The sequence below is a fragment of the Hirundo rustica genome, chromosome 21 (genome assembly GCF_015227805.2).
Source record: "Hirundo rustica isolate bHirRus1 chromosome 21, bHirRus1.pri.v3, whole genome shotgun sequence".
Taxonomy (NCBI): Eukaryota; Metazoa; Chordata; class Aves; order Passeriformes; family Hirundinidae; genus Hirundo; species Hirundo rustica.
Genome location: NC_053470.1, coordinates 3,919,939 through 3,941,361, shown reverse-complemented (window position 1 = coordinate 3,941,361; position 21,423 = coordinate 3,919,939). Strand labels below are relative to the sequence as shown.

Below are 21,423 nucleotides of genomic sequence, written 5' to 3'. Positions count from 1 at the left end.
CGCTGTGAGAGGACATGGGGCTCAGCACCCCCATCCCCACGATGTGAGGGACCCACTGGAGCTTTGTGCTGGAGGGCGGTGGCAGCCCTGCAGCTGTGAGGGTGTCCCAGTAACTCCCAGTTCAAACTGGGCTGCTGGGAGGACCAAGGGCAGGGCCTGAGTGCTGCTCCCGACTCTGAAACTGCCCTCAGGGACACCAGAACCACAAGTACCTGCAGAGCCGTGGGGCAGTGCTATCCTCATGCCTTTCCAAGTGCGATGCCAGAAATAAGCTCCTCATCTTACTGTGAGCAGTGCCTGGGACCTGGGGGCTTTGGCTTGAGAGGGATGCGTTGGGTTTTTACATTTTTCATTTTTTTTTTTTTTCTGGGATTCGCTGGTTCCTGGAGCTCAGGGCTGACTGCAGTGTTTGTCTCCAAACAGACACTGAGTGCCCAGACGTGATGTCCTGACTCCAGAGCGGGGAGTGGAGGAATCGGGGACACCGTACTGGTGTGAAATATCTCACAGCTCTCCCCTTGGCTGTGTCCTCTCTTGCTTTGGGGTGTGGACAGCAGCAAGACCCTGGGGAATCTCCGTTTGATCCGTCTAAAGAACAAGCCCAGCATCAAACTGGTGTGGCTGCAGCTCTCTTTCTCTCCTCCCTGCCTCAGAAGGGCCTCGGTGGGGCCGGGCGGGCGATGGGGCAGCGAGGTACCAACAGAGCTGGTCTGTGAAACTTGGCCGGGAGCACAGAGGGAGATTGATGTTTGCTCGGGCGCTCAGCCCTCAGCTGTGGGCTCTGCCCGCCCCTGCACCAGCTGGGGACAAAAGCCCCGGCCCCGGGTGGCACTGCAGGGCTGGCGTAAGCCCCCCAGGACAGCTGGCAGCTCTGTAAGGTTGGCGCCTGCCCAGCGAGCCGCAGTGAAGGGGCCGAGGGGCCTCGCAGGGAGGTTTGCCCTTGGGATGCTGCACATGCTCGGGTGTCTGAGCTCCAGCGCAGAGCTGGAACCCCCCCGGCCCCACCTCCGCCTCATCGCGGGTCCTGTCCCCATGGCCGAGCCTGGAGGGGTGGAAAGGGGCTGGGGTGACTGTGGGGAGCACCCCACAGAGCTGGGTGGGGAGAGAAAGTGATGAGGTTTTGGGGTTGAGGGCTTGCAGGGGGCTCCTGCCCAGCCTTCCTGGCATCTCCCACGTGGGAGTTGTGACAGTCATCGATTATGTCAGAAAAATCACCCGTGGAGAGGTAATGATACCTATGTGGGTATAATGGAGGGTCAGGGCTCCTGTCCCCACAGGGCAGTTGTGCCCTTGTCCCTTCCCCACACTGTGAGTGGGAGCTGGCTGCAGCGTTCTTGGCAGACACAAATCCTCAGCACACACCACCGAAAATCCCAGAAAGCTTTATTTGCGTAGGAAGATCGATGCTGTTTAAATTAAAAACCCACCGCTGCTGGAGGTTGGCGCGGCCGCCCAGTGCCTGTGGGTGCTGCTCAGACACTGGTACCTCCCTGTTTGGGTGCTGGGTGCCTCCAAATGGGGCCCCCCCAAAAGCAAGACTGGCCTGGAGACACAGGGCAGGGCCCCATGGGGAGCCCCACGGCAGGGGAGGCATGCACACTGCTGGCGATGGGATGGAGCTGGCTCAGCCTGTCCTTGGGGGTCCCTCAGTCCCCTCATGGGGTGGCTCGGGGGCCAGCTCTCTGCTTGCCCCATCTGTGAAAGGGGTGCGCGTGGCTGAGCGCTCTGTGGGGCTCGGGGGGCTCAGAGGGGCTCTGGAGGATGCTGCTGGTCAGTCCCGCGAGGAAGAGGGTGATGAGTGGTGCCTGAGGAGCCAGGCCAGGGATCACAGCTGGGGTTTCTGCCTGGGTCTGGTTTCAGAAGACAGTGCTGGCCTCCTGCCCATGTCCCCCCTGCCCTCCATTCTGCCACGGCCATGGGAGCACTTTCTTTGAGAAAAGGTTTGAATCCTATTTCCATCCTGCCCTGGAAGACTCTGAACCCTCTCCTGCACCCATGGCCATGGGGCCTGCTGGGCTGCAACCTCCTCCAGCCTGACTGTGGGCAGAGGGAAAGGAGAGCATCACCACACTCCTCTCTGGAGGGCTTAAACATCACCTGCTGCTTTTATTTCCTGCAAAGCATGGAGGGTATCCAGGTCTGGAGGGCTGGAAGCCTTGCTGAGCTTGTCCTGCCAGGGTTCCAGTAGCTCTCCTCTCCCGTGGAGGAGTATTATGGATGAACCAGGGGATGCTGCACCCGGATGCTGGGCTGGGGAATGGGGCATTTTTCACCTCCATCTCTCTTCTGGCACCGCGGTGCTGCGGGAACGCAGCGGTCTGGGGATGCCACCTCTCATTCTGCTCCTCCAAAAAGATTGGCCAAGCTTTCCCCACTGCTTTCATCCCGAAAAATCTCCCTTGAAAGACGGGCTGTGGGGTCCCACGCTGCTGATAATGCAGTTGCCATCTCCCCAGTGCCGAGTGACTCCCATCTGCAACTGCAGTGGCCTTCAGTAGGATTGAGCTTGCCTGCTGCCTGCCTCAGGGCTGGCATTTCCTTGGATCCTCCTCCCTGCTGTCCCTGCCACAGTCCTGCCTGCAGCCCTGGGCACCACGGGCAGTTCTGAGCTCTGCAGGGAGGGCGGCATCCCCGAGCTGCTGCTTCGCTGTGCATTGGAGCTGGCTGGGGCAGAGGGGCAGGGGGCTCTGGGGCCAGCACCCCGTACAGCCCAGGTGCAGGCAGGGGTGCTGCCTGCTCTTTCCTGCAACCAAGCTCCAGGCCAGAGGAGAGGATTGTGTCCTAATCCCTGGCTGCTCAGGGCCTGCAGCTCGGTGGTGCAGGCGGGAGAAGCAGCAGCCTAACGTGGTAGGTGTGGAGAGGGGGAAGGTATTTTTCTGGAAGGTGATGTTTTCTGGCCGCTGGCTGTGCCAAAGTACCCGGGGCTCTCCCTGGATACTTGGGGCTTCCCCCAGCAGCACGGCATTCCTGGGGAGCAGTTGTTTCCCTGTGCCCTGACAGCACATCCCGGGGTACCTGGGGGTGACACCATGCAGGGAGCAGGAGGGGTCCCTCTCTCCAGCTGACCATGGGGACCTGTGATTGTTGATCCCCCAGCTTCGTGCCACCGAATCCAGTGGGCCACGGGGGCTGCCACACATCTGGGTTCTGAGGCCCAGCCCAGCTGTGCCACCACTCTGGGACAGAGGGAAACATAGTTCTGGTCACACCAAGAGAGGCAGTCACACTTTCCCAGCCTCAGGGCACCAAGTGGATGTCCTCTGAGCGCAGCACTTTGTAAACCACCCAGTAGAAGATGTTGAAGACCAGGAAGGTGAAGGGGAAGACGGCTCGGGAGATGGTGTCGATACGCTTGGCCCGGTCGATGTAGCGCCTGCGGAGGCTCTCCCCCTCCCGCAGCACGGCGCTGGCTGTCGGGGGGCTGTACACCCCGGGGCCCTCCCCGGCTCCCTCCTTGGGCTGCAGGCACTGGCCCAGCCCGTAGCCTCGCAGGTAGAAGCGGCTCTCACGGCTGAGCTCTTCCTCCTGGCGAAGGGAGAGGCTGTCAGGCAGGGCACCCGCGGGTGCTGGCGCTGCAGGGCTGAAGCTGTGCGTCCTACACACCCTGTGCTGCTGGGTGACAGCGCCTGGGGGCTTTGTCACAGAGCCCCAGCCATGCAGGCAGGAGCACGGGGCTGGCAGTGCTGTGCACGGGGTACAGGGTGAGCGCTGAGCCCCTGCCTTCTCATCCAGAGCGTGTTTCATCCAAAGGCAACCTCACCCTGGCAGCCCAACACGCATCCCCCCAGCTTCCTCCCAGCTCCAGCTCCAGCTCCGGGGCTTGGGAAGCTTGGCTGGCAGCCAAAGGGATGGGGGTGAACTGGTGGAAGGGGGCACGTAGAGGTGCAGGGAGCTGAGGTGTGCAGGCACCGCTGTGGCTGTGCTGTGTTCGCGGTGCGGTGGAAGTGTGGCCGTGATGGTGAATAGGAGGGGATGGGCATCCTGCAGGGATGCAGGAACCTGGCTACCAGCAGGGCTTGCAGGGCACCCCGGTCCCTCCAAGAAGCCAGGCCCTCATTTCTCCCCATGTCTGCTGGGCAGAGACTGCCTGGTGCAGCAGAGGAGGGAGGATGAGAGAGCTGGACTGCTCTCTGGGCTCCGTGCCCCTGCTCACCCTCTCTCTCCCCTTGCTGCAGAGAGGGCAGAGGGCTGCAGAGAGGGCAGCGTGCCCGTGGAGTTGCACGTTCACCATCAAGGCTGCAAAACTGCCCTGAGAGTCTCTGGCTGCATCCCACTGCCGTTGTTCAGGGCACCTTGGGTGCCTCGGGGCCGGTCAGCAGTGCCTGCACTCCTCCCCATCAACAGCTGGCAGCTGCTTGCCTTGTCGTGCTCTTTCAGCCTTGGACAGGGTTATGTGTGCAAAGATCTGATGAGGGACGGGCCCGTGCAAGCACAGGCTGCACATCTGGCTTTTTGCTGAGCCCCTGGACCCGTCTGGTCTCTGTGGCTCGGCTCAGCTCCCCTCTGCCTTTGCTGGTGCTGTGTCTGGCTGTGGTGGGTCCCTCCTTCAGTGCCTCACTTTGTGTCTGGGTGCTGTTTGGGATCCCAAACACCGTCTCTGGCCCTCCAGGACACAGAGGCTGCTTGCTGAGGTCAGCTCCTGCAGGCGCTCGGCTGGCACGGGGGGCTCTCATGCGGAGAGTCTGTGCCCTGGCATCTTTATTTAACTCAGCAATGCACAAGCTAAGGAAGATCTTACAGTGGGGAGAGCAGCAGTGGCTCAGATTGCTGAGGTGAGTTGTCATTTGCAGCACGGTTTTATTTCCCTGCCTCAGGCTGAGTGCCTGAGGTGGGGAGCTGAGGTGCCCTGTGTGCCCTGGGGACCAGCAGCACCCCGGGGTGGCTCTGCAGCCTCCAGCTCAGGGCAGCTGCACTTTGGTCTGTTCCAAGCCAGCAGATTGTCCCTGGGTTGGACAGAGCCCCCCTCTCCCTGCCCTGGCTGTGTGGGTGTTGATCTCCAGGAGTCATCTGTGAAAGGCAGCGTGCAGAGATCCCTCTCCTGGCATCCAAGGGCTGATGATGTAGGGGAGGTGAGGGTGGCCAGGCCTGATCTCCCTGGAGCTGTGGTTGACCCCCTGCATCTCCCCGACATCCTGGGGCTTGCCTTGCCCCGCGCTTCTCCCTGTGCCTCAAGCTGCAGAGTGCCCGTGTGCCCTGAGCAGCTGCCTGTGCTGGAGTGCCTGTGGGCAGCTGGGAGCGCCTGGAACCTGCCTGCGGGGAGGCAGAGCCCTCACCCTGCCCTGCCAGAGCTGTGGGCATGGCTGGGGAGCCGGGCAGCCGCCCGGGAGCAGCCGTCACTCACCCTCAGCGCAGGGCACCGTGCTGCTTCACAGAAGGGGAACCCAAGGCATGGAGCAGCGGTGTCTACAGGGCAGCCTGCCCCGTTCCCATCCCTCTCTCAGAACTTCTGAGCCCGGGAATTGGCAGCTGCACCCCACGGGCACGTACTCAGCGCAGATCACCAGCCTGCTTCTTTCCGCTGGCCCTCGCTGGCCCCCCCGGGGCTCCTTTTGGGGAGGGGAGGGTGAGGCTGGCTGGGGAAGCACGGAGGGGCTGCCGGAGGGTCGTGCTTTACCCGGGAGCTGGAGAGCTGCGAGAGCGTCGCGTAGGTGTGCTCGCTGCCGTGCCGGCTGCTCAGCTGCCGCAGGGACTCCAGGCTGGCCGTGCCGCTGCTCAGGCCCTTTTGGCATCCAGCAGTGTGCACCAAACAGAAACAGGACAGTGGGTGACCGAGGGCTCTCCCCCGGCCCCGGGGCAGCGGCTCTGGGTGCCAGGGTGGGGATGCTGGGGAGACAGGGGGACAGATCCCCGCAGAGTGCCCTGGCACCGGGGTCTGCCTACAGCATGTGCTGAAGGGATTTGGTTGCACGGGACGCTGTGAGCCTGTGTGGGGCGTGTGTGTGTGTGTGTGTGTGTGTGTGTACTCATGTCTTTGTGGAGATCTGGTGCCTCACTGAGTGTTTACGGCAAGAAAACGGGAGTGGGGCAGCCCTGTGCATGCCCCAAGCTTCTTGCGGGCCTGATGCCTGTGTTGATGCGCTGGCAGAGGGGAGGGCTGTTTCCAGGAGGGAGGGTTCCTGCCTCTCCAGATCCTGCTGCGCTCCCATCTGCAGCCCAGGCCTGTCCCTGGGTGCCACCAGGTCCCTGGCACAGCAGTGAGTCCCTGTCACCGCTACAGCACAGCAGGGAGCCCAGGTTTGGGGCTGCAGGTAAAGGGGAAAGGCTGGTTTCCTCCCCATCCTGTTTATTTTTCGGCATTTTTTAGAGGAAGCAGAGCCCGAGGATGTCCCAGCAGGAGAAGGAAAGCACCCTAAGCAGGGCCTGAAGCACCCATGGGTGCTGTGCACCGTGCTGCAGTGCCCGTGGGTCCCCGGGGTGCCGGAGGAGCCACCTGGGCCAATGGAACGCAGCCCTGGCCAGAAACTGTCCCTGCAGCCCTGGGGTGTCCCCTCAGGGGCCGAGGACGAGCAGGTGTCACGAGAGAGGGGGGCACTCACCATCCTCTGCCGTCGCTGGCGGCGGCGCAAGCGCACGAACTCCTTGTGCTGGCGGGACACAAAGTTGACGGCCGCGTACTCCAGCAGGGCGGCGAAGACGAAGAGCAGGCACACGGCCATCCAGATGTCAATGGCCTTCACGTAGGACACCTGCCGGGGGAGAGGGGGCTCAGGGACCCACTGCCCCCCGCCTCGCTCGTCCCCCACCCCTGCCAGCTTCATCCCGCTGCCAAGAGGCACGGGAGCCCTCTCAGGCAGCGTTTCCCCTCGGAAACAGCTCCGAAGCCGAGCCATTCCCAGGGAAAGGCTGTCCCCGTCCCCGGGGCGCTGACCTTGGGCAGGGAGGCCCGGGAGCCGGCGCTCTGCGTGGTCATGGTGAGCACCGTGGTGATGCCCAAGCCCACCCGGGCTGGCGCCGCGTCCATGTTGATCCAGAAGGAGACCCAGGAGAGGATGACGATGAGCAGGCTGGGGATGTACATCTGGATCAGGTAGTAACCCATCTGCCTCTCCAGGTGGAACTTCACCTCGATGCAGGTGAACTTGCCTGCAGGGAAGGACGGCCCCCGTGGGCGAGAGGGACCCCTGGGCCGTGGCGAGGGGGTGGCAGCACGTCCCCGGGGTGCTCACCTGTGTTGTAGTACTTGGTGCAATAGCCCAGGTCCTTCTCATCCCTGAGGATGAACTGTGGGAGTGTCAAGCCCTCTGCCACCTGCACGGCCTCCTGCTCCTCCAGCCACTCGAAGATGAGGTCGTTCATGGTGTAGCCAACTGGAGGGGACATCGGGAGCCATGGGATGGGGACGTGTACCCTGTTCAACCCCACCCTGAGCAACTGCTTTTTCCTGCTTATGTCCCTCAGGAAGAGTGAGCTGCCGGCTTTTGGGGTGGCATGGATAGGGAAGAGGGAAATGAAGCACAGCTTGAACCCCCCGAGGTACTCACAACTCTCCAGCTGCATGGTGCAAGTCTGGATGTCCATGGGGAAGTTCTTGAGGTCCATGGGGCAGGACAGTATCAGTGTCAGCCTGGAGGAGGCAGAGGAAAGGAGGGAGTTGTTGGAGCTGGGGCAGTCAGTGGGGAAAAGTTGCCACAGGGAAGGCAAGAGGAAAGCTTTGCCTCCCCGCTCGGGCCCTGCACCGGAGGGGAAGGCTCCACCTAATGCTGTAGAGCACGTTGCCGTTCTTGAAGATGCGCAGGAGCTTGTTGTCGGTGGTGACCTCGTGGAAATTGGCCCCTTTCTCGTTGGCGAAGAACAAGTCTGGCTTCCAGATGGAGTCGAGCATGGAGGGGTCGAGGTCGAGGGAGTCGTCGGGGTACTCGCGGTAAGCCAGGCGGGGATCGTTCCACTGCTGCCGCAGGAACACGTTCACACGGTAGTCCTGGGACAGGGGGCACCACGTCAGCCCTGGGCACCCCGCCGTGCCCGGCAGGAGGAGGAGGAAGGGGTGGAGGAGGAGGAGGAGGAAGGAGCTGCCTCCCTTGAGGCTCAGCCCTGCTGTTGCTGTGTGCCTGCTGCTAATAAAGCACGGAGCAGGGGCAGCTCGGGAGCGTTCCCATGCTGTTGGCAGCCAGGGGAAATTCAAATCCGAGGCCACAGCAGCTGAGAGAAGGAGGAGGAGGAGGTGGAAGACCAGTAACTGCTGCCTGCAGCGTTTGGCACGTGGCTCTGTGGGCCTGTTGATAGTATTAAGGCTTTTGCAGAAGTGCAAATAGGAGATTTTAGCCTTGAGAATTCCTCTGAGGTGCTCCTCACGCACCCAAGGAGGTTCAGGAGGACAGGGGGCTACATCCAGCTGCCCCACTGTTACCCTTTGGGATGGGGTCTTTTTTCCAGCTCGGCACAGGGAATGTGACCCACACGGCCAAACCTGTGTTAGCTGACCCCAGGAAAACCACAGCCGTGTGCTATGGCTTTGCATGTCCCCACAGTGGTGCCAGGGATGGCTCCGGAGAAGGGGTCACAGGAGCCCCTGGAAGCACAGCCACGGGCACTGGGACCCTCGGAGAGGAGAGGAGAGGAGAGGAGAGGAGAGGAGAGGAGAGGAGAGGAGAGGAGAGGAGAGGAGAGGAGATCCCGTCCGTCAGCAGAACCCTCACCATGGTGGTCTCGGTCACGGAGCCAAAGCTGTTGATGAAGATGTTGCACGTCACGTTGACGGGTGGACCTGGAAAACAGCGTGAAGCCTCCTCTTGCCGCCGGCTGCTGAGCCACGTGCGCTCCGCGGGCACACACAGGGACACGTGGGGACACCGGCCCCGGCACGCACCGCGGGGCTGAACGCACACAGGGTCCCCCGCCTGGGTGGGGGGATGAACCCCAGCACATCCTGCAGGCACCACAGACCCCCCAGGTGTGAGGATTAACCCCAGCTCACCCTGCAGGCACCGCAGACCCCCGGGGTGTGAGGATGAACCCAAACACTCCGTGCAGGCACCACAGACCCCCAGGGTTTTAGGCAAAGCAAGCACACAGTGCCGGCCGGGACTCTGCAGGGCGTGGGGACAGAGGGATGTGGCTCACGGTCCTGCCCCAAAGCCCCCGGGTTTGGGCAGCCAGAAGCACGGACCTGCCAGGTTTGGAACCCTCACATCTCCCCTCTTACCTTTGAAGTTGGGTCGAATGCGGGCGTCGTAGCCTGAGGTTCGTCCCATAAGCTTGTCCAGGAAATCAGAGGGGGACATGGGCTGGGGTGAGCTTCGGGAGCCAGCTTTAACCTCCTCCCGCCCTGAGACCAGCCTGCGGGGCAGAGGAGGCCGGTCAGCCGCTGCCTGCTGGCACCAGGGGTCTGCAGGAACGTTTTGGCACCTCCAGGGCAGGTGTGCCTGTGCTCCATCCAGTCAGCGTGTTGGGGGGATCCCTTCCTTCTGCCAGGATCCTGGTGGCTTTTCCCCTCACCTGCAACAGCCTGAGTGCCACATGCCCACATTTTGGCTGTCCCTGCTCCACCACGTCCCTTGGCATGGGGATGGGGGGCAGTGCCTGCTGGCTCCAGGGCCGTGCTGGGGACAGGGCACATCCAGAGGGGGAAGGCAAGGAGGGTTTCTTCTCAGGTTCCACCTACAGCTCCAGCTTGAGCTGCTGAGCAATCACATACAGCTGAGGGGACTGGGGGATGCAATGGCCCTGCCTGAGTGAGGAGAGTCCGGAGCACCCCTGGGTTCTGACACCTTGCCAGGGGCCAGGGAGACGTGGCAGGAGAGGAGCAGCAAAGCCCACCTCCACAGCAGCCATGGTGATGAGCTCTCCCACACAGCGCTCTGAACGATGATGGAGATTTATTTAAGCTGGCTCTGGAGGGGATATTTTTGTGAATGCATCTTAGCCTGCCAGCCTCTCTCTCCTCCCGTCAGTCTGTAATGATAATTTCAAGGAACAATGCGAGAGATGTTCACTCGCCACATTGCCAGGCATGTGGCTGTGATGGAGAGGAATTAGCCAGAGATCTCTGGACACAAATGGAGCTTTGAGCGTGCTGCTGGTGCTGCTGCATGCTGCCTTATAACTCCACCAGGTCTATGCCCAGGTGGATCTCACTTCTGCCTGGAGCTACAAGCCTATCAGTGCAAGGAAAGGATGATCCTGGGAACCCTGTGGTCCTTCCTACCTCTTTTCAAGGGAGTGGAATTCATCCTAGAGGGGTTTGTGCGCACCCTTACCTAGAAATGGCCACAACCAAAACGTTCCAGTGGGGCAGGTTTTGCTTTAATTGGAGAAGGGCAGCAGGGGGTACCTGAGACTCGTCCTGATCAAGAGGAAAAGGCTGAGAGGAATTCCCTGCCAGGAGCTGCACGAGCAAGGTGCGGCGCCTTTGGGAGGAGGCCTGCAAGAGGCCAGGCTAACAAGGAGTTAAGCGAGGCTTCTGCCTTCCACATAACTGTGAACCATGTCCCCCGCAGCAGGAGAGGACAGCGAGGGTTCTCCCCTGGAGCACGTGGGAGGGAGGCTCCCGGGCTCCCTTGGCAGGGAGCTCCTTGAAGATCTGCAGCCCCAGTGATGCTCAAACCTGCGTGGGGGCTGCCAGAACGCCCAGAGTGCGGCCACTTCCCACGGCATCCCTGGCAGGGCCGTGCTGGAATGCAGCCCTTGGGGCGCAGCCCCTGCCTGCAGCTCCCTCCTTGAGGTGCTGCCTGTCCTGGGGCACCGCAGGGCCCTGGAACTCAGCACCTCTCTGGAGAGAGTGGATGGGAGGGCTGGAAAATGCTGATGTCTGCCTAAAAACGCTGCCCTGAGACAAGCAGTTTCTGCAACCTGAAGCAATTCTGGTTTGCGCCTCCCCGCCATAAATGTAGCAAATCCCCCCACGCTGCTCCAGCCACGCTGGCTGAGTGGTTCACACTCAGCCCAGGAGTCCTGCAGCCCCCAGCCCCTCCCTGACACACCCGCCCCTGCGTCCCACTTTGTCCCAGGTAACACCCGAGGTGGGCAAAGGGACCTGGGGGCTTTAGATTTTCCACCCAAGTGGACCAAGAGTTGTTCCTGCACCCATGGGACCTGGGACACCCACCCACCGTCCCGAGTGACACCGGGTCTGGGTCGGGGACTGTCCTGAGCCCTTCTCTCCCCAAACACCATGAGCCGGGAGTGGATCTGGACATCCCAGGGGCTTTGCGGTGCCGGAGCAGGAGCCGTCTGGGCTGTCACCTGCCTCAGCTCGCCCTTTCTCCCATGGTGGTAGCCCTCAGGGGCTGCTGGGGACCGGCAGGGTCTGGCTCCGTGCGGGACCGCAGGGGGAAAGCTCTGCTGGGTCCCCGCGGTGCTGGGTCAGGCTGCTGGGGAATGGGGAGCGAGGCCAGATTCGCGGGAGCTCCGGCTGGGAGCCGGGAGCGTTCTGCCCGGGGCATCAGGCCCCGGAGGCAGGTCCGGATTGGGGGTCGGGGTAAAGGTTCAGGGGCTCGTCCGGGTCTGCGAGGGGCTGCCCAGCTCCCGCAGGAGGGATCTGTCTCCGAGAGGGGGTGGTACCCGGGTGCCGGGGGGGATCGCGGCTCTCGGGGGATGAGGTCCGGCAGCCGGGGGAGCGGCTCGGAGAGCGGCGGTCGCGCAGCCCCGCGCAGCCCCGAGCACCCGCGCCGTGCGCTCACCTGAGCGGGCCGCGCCGGGGCAGGAGGCAGCCGACGACGAGGAGGAGGAGGAGGAAGGCGAGGGCACCGGCCCGGAGCGCTCCCATCCCGCCGCAGCCCGCAGCCCCGCCGCCCCGGGCGCACGGGCATGACCCGGCCGGCGGCAGCGGCGGCGTCCCCGCTCCCTCTCCCTCCGCACCGGGGCCGCTGCCGCCGCCCCTCGCCCGGTCCCGCTCCTCATAGTCCGGGCGGCCGCCGCGGGGTGGGCGCCGGCCGGCTGCGGGCCCCGGGAGCCGGGCGGAGCTTCGCCCGCCGCGGCGGGGAGGAGGCGGGCGCGGCGGAGAGGGGCTCCCGTCCCCGTGCCCGCCTCCTCCCCGTCCCCTCGGGGCTCTCTGCCGCCCAGCCCGGGCTGTCCCGGAGCCCGGTGCCCCCCTGGAGGCTCCTCGGCGCGGGGAGGGAGCGGCCCCGGCGGGGTTTGGGAGGGTCCCGGGGCGCACCGGAGTCGAGGGATGCGCTGGGGTTGAGGAATGTGGCGGCGTTGATTGGGTGTGCAGGGGATGCTCGGAGGATGAGAACAGCACCGGGATGAGAGGACGTGCGGGGCTGAGGGGTGTGCGGGGATCCGGGGCTGTGCGGGGATCCAGGGCTGTGCAGGACTGAGGGATGTGCCGGGATCCAGGGCTGTGCGGGACTGAGGGATGTGCAGGGATCCAGGGATGTGCGGGACTGAGGAATGTGCAGGGATCCAGGGATGTGCGGGACTGAGGGATGTGCCGGGATCCAGGGATGTGCGGGACTGAGGAATGTGCAGGGATCCAGGGATGTGCGGGACTGAGGAATGTGCAGGGATCCAGGGATGTGCGGGACTGAGGGATGTGCAGGGATCCAGGGATGTGCAGGGAGCCGGAGTTGTGCGGGACTGAGGAATGTGCAGGGATCCAGGGCTGTGCGGGGACTCAGGGATGTCCCAGAGGAACTGCCCGTCGGATGGGGGGGGGAGCGGCTGGGGAATAACCGGGCTCCTGAATCCTTCTGCCCGGCCTTGGGGCCGCAGCTCAGGACCCTCCTGCTGGGACCCCTGCGCTTGCCCTTCCCAAGGGCTCAGGGCGGACAGGAGTGTCCCGGGTGAACTCCCTGGAGAACACGAGATGGACAATCGTGTCTGGGGGATGTGGGAGCCGCAGCGGCTGCCAGGGAGAGGGAAACCAAGGCAGAGGGAGAGGAGCTGCCCGTTAACCAGAGGCAGGGCTGGGACTCTGGCTGCCTGTGCCCTGTGCTCTCAGGCCACCCGCAGAGTCGCCTCTGGTCCGAGGCAATCTGCGATTAATTTGCAAGGAAGTAAACAGTATTTTAAAAAGACAGAAGTGCAGAATAAATGGCTCCTGGCAGATATGTCAGTCAGGTTTCTGCTCACTCCGCTGTGGCTGGCTCATCTCATTTATTTGTATTAATTGCAGTCTGGTAATGGCTGGGAGCTGCTGTACAAAGCCATTGCTGCAGGGCTCCACGGAGGAGGATCTCAGCGGAGAAGGAGGGCACGGTGCCCGCTGTGCCTGCTCTCCCCGGGGCCAGTGAGGGGCTGCACGGGCCTTCGGGAGCTCCCCCGTGGATTTGCTGCGGGAAGGCAGCGTCAGTGAGGGCTGGCTGTGCAAAGCTGAGCCTGGGGTGCAGCACAGGGCAGAGGGGCTGGAGGTGATCGCCAGCGGGGCCGTGGCTCGGAGCAGCGTGCAGGAGTCCTCATCCCCACCCCTGGGCTCTCCCAGCACCAGGAGCTGGCACAAGTCTCCTCCGATTACCATCGCCGTCGATGTTTGCGGTGTTGTGCGAGGCACAGCGCGGAGCCCCGGGGAGCGGAGCCAACGCACGCTGTGTGACAGCTCCTCTGCCAGGCGCTGTCCGAGCTAAGCTGACCTGACACTGACGCTCCCCCGGCATCCTCTCCGCTCCCTGGGGAAACTGAGGCACCGGCGTGGTGTCCCTGCATCAGCTGAGGACGGTCAGGTGGCCACGAGCGTGGCAGCTCAAGATAAACAGCAAAGAGCCATGAGTGCACATGTTGTGGTCAGCAGGGGCTGGGACCGAGCTAACCAGGCTCCAGGGGAGGGTGGTGAGGCCGACGAGGGGCAGCACCGTGGGGGATGCTGCAGCCACAGCCCTCCCGCCCTCCTTGCACCTCTGCCGGGAGTGAAGCGGCGCTGAAAATGAGCTCCGAGGGAATGAAGGCAGCGAGCATCCCATCAGGAGGGAGAAGGCAGCGCTGATTTGTTGCTGGCTGGGCCCGGGGGGATGGAGCAGGAGCTGCACAACCAGAGCCCCAGCAGTGCCCAGGGGATGCCAGGCTGGCCTCTCATCCCGACCAGGGGATTTTTTGGGGAGTGACAAGAATAAGTTTATCCCCCATGTGCCTCAAGTCAAAGCACGAGGTGGTTTTTCTGTAAACAGTCAAGGTTCCAGCCTGCAGGCAGCTGTCAGCGTTGGGCTCCTGGAGACAGGCACCCACCAGCAGGCTGCCCCGTGGCTGCTCTGCCCAGAGGCAGCAGCACTGGGCAGGGGGCAAAGGCCACCCTCTGACTGGCAGCTGGGCCCCAGGGGGATCCCCGTGTCCCTGCCCCAGAGCTGTCCCTGTCACCGTGCCAGGCTCTGCTAATGGGACACACGCAGGCAACAGAGACTGGCTTTGCTCAGACGGGGAGAAAAGTGGGATAATCTTTTTCCCCTTTCCCTCTGCTATCTCTGAGTTCACCTCAAACTGCTTCTTTGAGGCCAGGCACTTACCTGCCTCAAATCTGCCTGGCTCCAGAGCCTGGAGAAGGGCTGTGCCAATCCACACTGCCTCTACCCCAACTCCTCTCTGCTGCTCAGCCCCACATCTGTAGATTTAATCTATATGCCACATCTATAGATTTAATCCTGTCTGATGGAATGTATTTGCAGACAATGCCATTACGAGGTGGGGGTGTCATTTAACCCCTTGAAAACAGGTCTGGGCTTTTTCCAGAGAAAAGGTTCGGGTGCTTAAGCTCAGTTTGAGGACAAAGACCAGCTTTGTGCTATTTGTGTGGAGGGAGAGGAAGGACAGCAGGCGGAGGAATGCACTTTGCTCTTCATGCAGGGCCACAAAGTCATCCTGCTGCTTCCCTCTCATCCTTTGGAGTGAGCACAGATTTGCCTTTGCCCTGGAGCCAGGAGGACCTGAAGCCTCAGGAGGGACAGAAGCTCCAGATGGGCACAGGTTTGTGGTGGGCTTTGAGCAACCCCCTCCAGCGGGCTGGGAGGGTCAGTTGCTCTGGGGAGGGCTTGGCAGCAGCTTAGAGGCAGCTCCTGGTTTGGGGGCACTTCTCGCTCTGCATCTTTCAGCCCCAGACCCAGTGAAGGGCTGGCACGTGGGCCAGGACAGGATAACAGCTCTGCAATTCATCAGGCACAGAGTCTGACGCTCTGGGAGACTGTGCTCGTTGTCGTTAGAAAGCACCACATCCCGGGTGCTCCATCCTGCCTCCTAATTCTCTCCTGACTTCCATCCCCTCTCCCGAGGCTCCCAGCCAGCTCTGGACATCCTCCTGCCTCTTTTGCTCCAGGATTGGGATTTTCCTTTGCAGAAAGCAAGGTGTGAAACAGAGCAGCTGCGTGCAGAGGGCTCTGCCAGCCTGGCAGCTGTGCCCTGCTCTGGGCTGACTGCTTAAATGCTTCATGAGCCCTGGGGAGGAAGCACTCCCTGGGAAAGATTCAAGTTCTCTGTTGCCTTCAGTTTAGGGCCATGTCAGCTCTCCTTTCCCTTTTCAAATCCTCTGACCGGTGACAATAAGGGAGAGCAGGCACAGCCTCGTCTCTGTTCCTAAGGAAAGCAGCAAAGCAAACAGGGAAGCCCCACATGCACTCGGGGAGAGAGCATCCCCTCTGCCCCAGGGGACACGGAGGCAGATTCCCGCAGAGCAAACGTTTTGAGGCAGTTAATGGGGTGTGAAATGAATGCTGGAGAAAACACTGTTCTCGAGGGTGGCTGTGCAGCGCTGCCAGCCTGCGGCTCTCCGGAGTGAGCCCAGCTTGGGCACTGTGCTGTCACTGTAATGTCACTGCTTTTCCAGCGCCCTGCTGGTCCCTGCCTTTCCCTGGACAAGCTGTGGAATGGGCTGTGGGTGCTTTCCTTTCCCAGCAGGAGCAAAAATCATCTCATTGCAACAAATGGCGAAGGGGTCGGTAACTGTCGTGGTGCTTTGGTGGAGGGACTGGGGCCCCACTGGCACCAGAGAGCCCAAACACGGCCCCATTCCTTATCAGGGCAAGCAGGCACTGGGATCAGAGGGACAGGGCACCACGGGGACAGGGCAGGATGTCCCTTTCTGTGGCCTGGAAGGTCATAGGTGATATTTGGAGCTGCTCCCAAAGGAAGGTGGCACCATGGTGCAGGAGGAGGGGACAGGTGGCACCGGGGACCCCAGTGGCAGTGCCAGCAGGAGCCAGCGCCTCACCCATCAGCGCAGGGTGACCCGGAGAGGCTTGCAAGGTGAACCGAGACATCGGTCCCAACTCCAGCAAATGTTGCTCTACGATTTTGTGGCACTTTTCCAGGCTAAAAATACCCCCGGTGCCGGGGTGGGCGCCGCGCGCAGCGGCTGTGAAGGGACGCTCCGTGCTGCGGGGCTGCCCAAGGACAGCTGCGCCAGCCGGCTGGGGCGGCCCTGCCAGCGGCCACCGGGCTGCTCCTCCTGCTCCCTGAGCAGCCAGGCGCACAGGTCACCTCTCCTCTCGCCCCAAATGACCTGGCACCTCTCTCCAGGGCTGTGCCAGATGCGGCTGCCCGTCCACCGGTCCCCAAAATGCTGTGTGGGGACGGAGCATCCTCAGCGAGCGCTCTGAGCTGTGTTCCAGCAAAGCACCGGGGTCTTGGCTGATCCCAGAGGGTCGCTTTGGCTAAATGTGCCCACAGACCCCCCAGAGAGCTGTGGGGGGACATCACTGGGCTGAGAGGGCGCTTACCTGTCCCCGTGTGTCCGAGCTGCTGGGGAGCTGGGTTTGGGACGCCGCAGTGGGTGGCTGGAGGGGACAGGGCTGCTGAGCCTCTCTGAGGCTCGGATGCAATCCCAGCCCGGCAGGATCCAGCCGGGTCAGCCCCATCCCACTCCACTGCCCTGCTGGCCGTGGGGAGCAGCTCAGTCCTGCTCCTCTCTGCCCTCCCAAGCAGCTGGCTCAGGGCATCCTGGAGCCCCTGAGCACCTTCCCTGCCATCGAAGAAAAGAGAGGGCAGTGCTGGTTCTTCAAAGCCACCCCCTCACCGACAGGTGCTTCTCCTCATTGTCTAACGGATTGCTGGTATTTTGTGGCAGGTTCCCAAGGGACAATTTTGTGCACGTCCCACCCATCACGTCCACCCCAGTGACCGCCACCCTGGCCTGAAGACATGGGCTGGATGCTCCCAGCTTTCCTTCGTCTGTCCGTGGGCTGCAGGCCTTGTGTCTCCTGGCCCTGTGTGTTTGCAGATGGAGCGAGCGAGGAGGGAGCTGCAGACAGAGGGGAGGCTGGAGCAGTGGCGCTGATCCTGTGACCTTGGCCAGCCAGCAGGATGAACAGGGAGATTTAATTTAGATAAGTGTCAAGCGAGACTCTTGGGGACAGCAGCAAAGCCTGGCACAGATTCCAAAACCCTCAGAGGACACCTCCCTTCCCTGGGGCGCTGGCCTTGCCCCTGCTCTGGTTGCCTCCAGCATTTCCAATGACTCTGGAGAAAATCTGACACCTCAAGACCCCTCAGCCCTGACCTGTGCCTTCCCCTCACCCACTGCAGCTCTTTGCCCAGCCTGGGCATGGGAGGGGAGGAGCTGCTGTGCCAAATCAATGCCTCAGCAAGTGCTGGGCTGAGGAGTGGCGCTGGGAGAGCGGGGACAGGCTCAGCGTGGTGCCCCAGACTCCTCCCCATTTGGGGTACCCAGCTCTGAGCATCCTTGGCCGCGGTTGCCATGGTGATGCGCATCTCTCCCTGCCGCAGGAGCGCTGGGGGTTGATGAGCTCTGTGCGCTGCTCCGGCTTCCACAGCTCCCCTGCCCTCAGCCCCAGCGGTCTCCCGGCAGGAGGAGATCACCGGGAGCACACCGTGGGGCCGGGCTGGGTGCCAGTCCCTGTGGGCTGCCCGCCCCCACCCCGCTGGATGGCACCGGTTTGATTTTGTCTTCAACCAGAGACCCCCGGGAGGGACAAGTTCGGAAAACGGAACGTGGCACGTCAGGTGGCAAGTGCAGGGAAGAAGGAAGAAGGAGCCAGCCCCTGTGTCCCTGCTGCTCCCCTCCACCCCAGCGTGCCCTCTGTGCTGGAGATGGAGGGTGTGCGCAGGTGCTGCCCAGATAAAACAGCAGCAGGTCCGGCAGCTGCTTCCAGGGGGAATGCTGGCTGTGGGGAGCTGCCACGGTGGCACCTGCATGCCACAGAGCTGCGGGATGTCACTGTGCCCAGAGGAGCCACGGCTGGCAGGGGACAGCATGCTGAGAGCCCCTCGGGCCACGAGGAGCCGGCTGTGAGCCCGGCTTCATCCCCTCCCCATCCTCTGCCTCTGCCTGCTCTGGGCTCCCTGCTGCAGGTGCCATCTCGGCAGAGCACCTCCTCTGTCCCCATGTCACCACCCCAGGGGCTGAGGCGGTGCTGGCACGGGAGGGATGCACAGGGACATCACCTCAGGAAAAGCGATGCCTGGAGCCACAGGTGGTCCCCAGAGCCAGCCCAGGACCAGCGTGGAGCCCACGGGCTGTTCCCACAGCAGGGTTTTATGGACGCTGTGCCCAGCCCTCTCTGGGGAAGGGCAGTGGGCGCCAGGTGAGGAACGTCTGCGCCTCCCACACCCACCTCCTGCTCCTGCTGTTGGCTTTGCTCTCCAGGAAACGCCGCAGCACGGTCTCTGCGGCTCAGGCACGAGGAGCTGTGGCAGTAATGCCACCCTGGGGGCTGGCACTGCTGTCCTTTTGCTGTCCAGCCCAGCCATCGCCCCCCAGTGCCCCCTTGCTCGTCCTTCAGGGCACCCTGCCGGCCTGAGGAGGGCTCAGAGTGGCCGGGTCACACCCTGTGCCCTGCTCCCTGCCTGGGGCGTGCGTGGGGACCGGGGCTGGCATGGGGACAGGCACGAGAAACATCTTCCTGGGCTCCCGAGGGAAACGCAGGGACAGGCTGGCTCTCTGTGCGGGAATGCAAGACTGAACACTGCAGGCACAACCTCCACTGCTCAGGGGCCGTTGTGACTGACCCAGGACCTCCCTCAGCATCTCTGGCCCTCCTGTGGGCTCTGTGGGATGAGTTAACCCCTCCTTGGCTGTTTGGAAGCGCGTGAATTCACCTGAGCCTTTTCAAATGCATCCTCTGGGCAGCAAGAAACAAATGGGGACACCCCAGAACTGAGCCTGGTGCTGGCATTGCCTGCACCCTCCCTCTACAGAGCCCACTGCAGCTCCACAGAGCAGTCCTGGGCTGTGTTTGCTGTTCTCACAGACCATCCCCCCCCCAAGGAGGCAGGATGACATTTGTCTTTCCCTTCCAGGATTTTCTGAAAAGTAAATGAGAAGAGTTCAAGAATATGACCCCGCAAACGGCAGAGTGAGAGAGTAATGAACAGCCTGGAAAACATCAGAGTGAGGCATCTGTTTACCCTCCAGCAGAGAGAAAATCAAGGGGAAAGGCAGTGGATGTGAAAGGCAAATCTGCTGGAAAAGCAGCCAGGGGAAAAGAAATCACCTTCTCCACAAACCTGTAATTAATCTGAGGGACTCATTGCACCGCGTGAGAAGCTTTGTGGGAATTCCTTTGGAAATTAGAAGCCAGACTAAGAGAGCTGTTTGTGCCACTGTGTTACCCCCAGTTTCTGCAGTAAATAACAGGGCTGTTTGGTGGATAAAAGGAGCAGTGAGCAGCCAGGAAGGCTCCCAGTGCCTGGGCTGTCCTCCCATCAGCTGGGCCCTGGATAAGGGTTCTGCATGTGCCATTGGGTTCTGCTGCCGGCAGCTGCCTGAGCCCCTGATCTCCTGTAAGAGTCCATCCAAAGATCCCTCATCTCCCTCATGACCCAGGACAGAGAATGAAACCCTGAAACCCCAGCCCAGGAGTTCTGGCCTGGCTGAGGTGGGATGTCTGCCAGGTGTTGGCTGCACCAAAACCTGCTCAGAGCCACGGGCAGGTGACGGTGTCTGGCTGTGCTCGCTGCAGAGAACTGCTCTGTGCTGTAGCTGCTCTCCCAGAGGATCTCCCCACCCTTTGCCAACTGCCTGTCGCTTTGGAAAAGAATATAAAGACTCCCTAAGTTAACCAAAACCGGAGATCTCTCCGTGGATGAAGAGGGATCTATTGGCCGATGGCCACGAGGACTTTGTCTCATCTCTTGGTAGCTATTCCCTCTCTCTCCCCGTTCTTTGTTTCTCTCTTTCTCTCTCCTCCATCACATCACCGTGTTGTGGGCACTCAATAACGGTGCACTGATTTTGATTAAAACTGTAATCCTTGTTTCTTTTGCACTCTGAGATCCATAAATGAACCATCACGACCCCGCCTGTAGCAGTGGATTGTTTCGCCCCCGAGGCACGAGCACTCCCTGGACGCCGGCGCTCCCCTGGCTGACACAGCCCGTGTGGGGACAGCGGTGAGGCTCCTGCGTGTGTCAGGGGTGGCAGGTGCCCTGCCCCGAGCACGGCTGGGGTCTGGTGGTCCCCACTGCCCCCCAGCAGCGAGCCCAGGCGCTCTGCACAGGCTGGACGAAGATCTTCCAAACTAAAAACACGGCAGGTTAAAAAAAAAACAAACCCAGGCTCCTGCAGAGGGAAACATCAGCGAGAGACACCAAAACAGAAGGGCAGACATCTGCTCAGCTTCCCTGAAGGGTGACTGCGTGGGAGGTGGGCTCAGCTCGGGGCCATCCCTGCTGGCCAGCACCTCCTGGCTGCCTCTGTGCTCCTCCCAGAGAAGGTCTGGACAGGAGATGAGCGCTGGTGCCAGGGAGCAGGGCTCTGTCCCCGGGTTATCCAGCTGGGCTTTGCAGCGCTGCCTGCTTGCTGGGGAGGGTCCTGAGAGCCCCAGAGCATCCCTGGGGGGCTCAGTGTGCAGGGTGCCACAGCCAAGGCTGGCACCCTCTGCCCAGCCCCTGCTGAGCCCCTCAAGGGTCTTAACCTCTCCTCTCCTGAGGAGAACAGCCCCTGCCCTTCCTCTGCCATCCTGCAGCACTGATCTGTCTGTCTGTCCTTCAGCACGCCTCCCCTGTCCTCTGAGAGCCTCGACCAGCTTCTTCCTCTTCTTCTTCTTCTTTTTTTTTTTTTTAATTTAATTTTTATTAGCACATTTTGCAGCCTTGCAGCAACCCGGGAATACAAATAGGACAGTGAGGACAGCCAGGCCCGGGGCTGGCTCCGGAGGCAGTCCTTGGCATCCCGGGAGGAGGCAGCTGGGCAGATGCTGCTGGAGCCACCACAGCCTCTTGGTTTGGCCGGGGTCACCGGGGAAAAGAGGAGATTTTGCACGGCAGGACCGTCCCTGCTGCTCGGGGTGGTTTCACCCTGCCGGTGGGTGAAGAGGAGAGTTGAAATCAGCAGCAGATGACAAGAAATTCATCCTGACTGGGGAAGCGAGCGGCTAAAAATAGCAGCAAGGTTCTCGGCTGTGACAAGACAGGCTGGGATTTCTCCTGCTGACAGATGTATAATGGATAAGGGCGCTGCTCGTGCCGCTGCTGGTGCCTCTTGGGCGTACCCAGAGCTGTGCCTGAATTTTGGGGAGCGGACTGGAGGGGCTGCCTGTGTTCTGCAGGGTCAGCACACCCTGATTTTGGCCACTGTGCATCTTTGGAAACCCAGCCCGGTGCCCAGGG

General features: G+C 62.0%; 1 protein-coding gene across 2 annotated transcripts; it reads right to left on the bottom strand.

Moving 5' to 3' along the window:
* Positions 1–1,380: 1,380 nt before the first annotated feature.
* LOC120761996 (glycine receptor subunit alpha-4) lies at positions 1,381–11,725 on the bottom strand. 2 transcript variants are annotated; one of them, XM_040083904.2, is made up of 10 exons: positions 11,619–11,725; positions 9,143–9,276; positions 8,637–8,704; positions 7,695–7,918; positions 7,482–7,564; positions 7,167–7,307; positions 6,869–7,083; positions 6,537–6,686; positions 5,615–5,719; positions 1,381–3,525 (listed from the first exon to the last, which is right to left on the bottom strand). In XM_040083904.2, the coding sequence occupies exons 1-10, from the start codon at positions 11,702–11,704 to the stop codon at positions 3,238–3,240; spliced, it is 1,494 nt and encodes a 497-aa protein (XP_039939838.1). In that variant the 5' UTR covers positions 11,705–11,725; the 3' UTR covers positions 1,381–3,237. The 2 variants fall into 2 exon arrangements, with proteins under 2 accessions (XP_039939838.1, XP_039939839.1); XM_040083905.2 differs by lacking the exon at positions 5,615–5,719.
* Between the last annotated feature and the right edge of the window lie 9,698 nt (positions 11,726–21,423).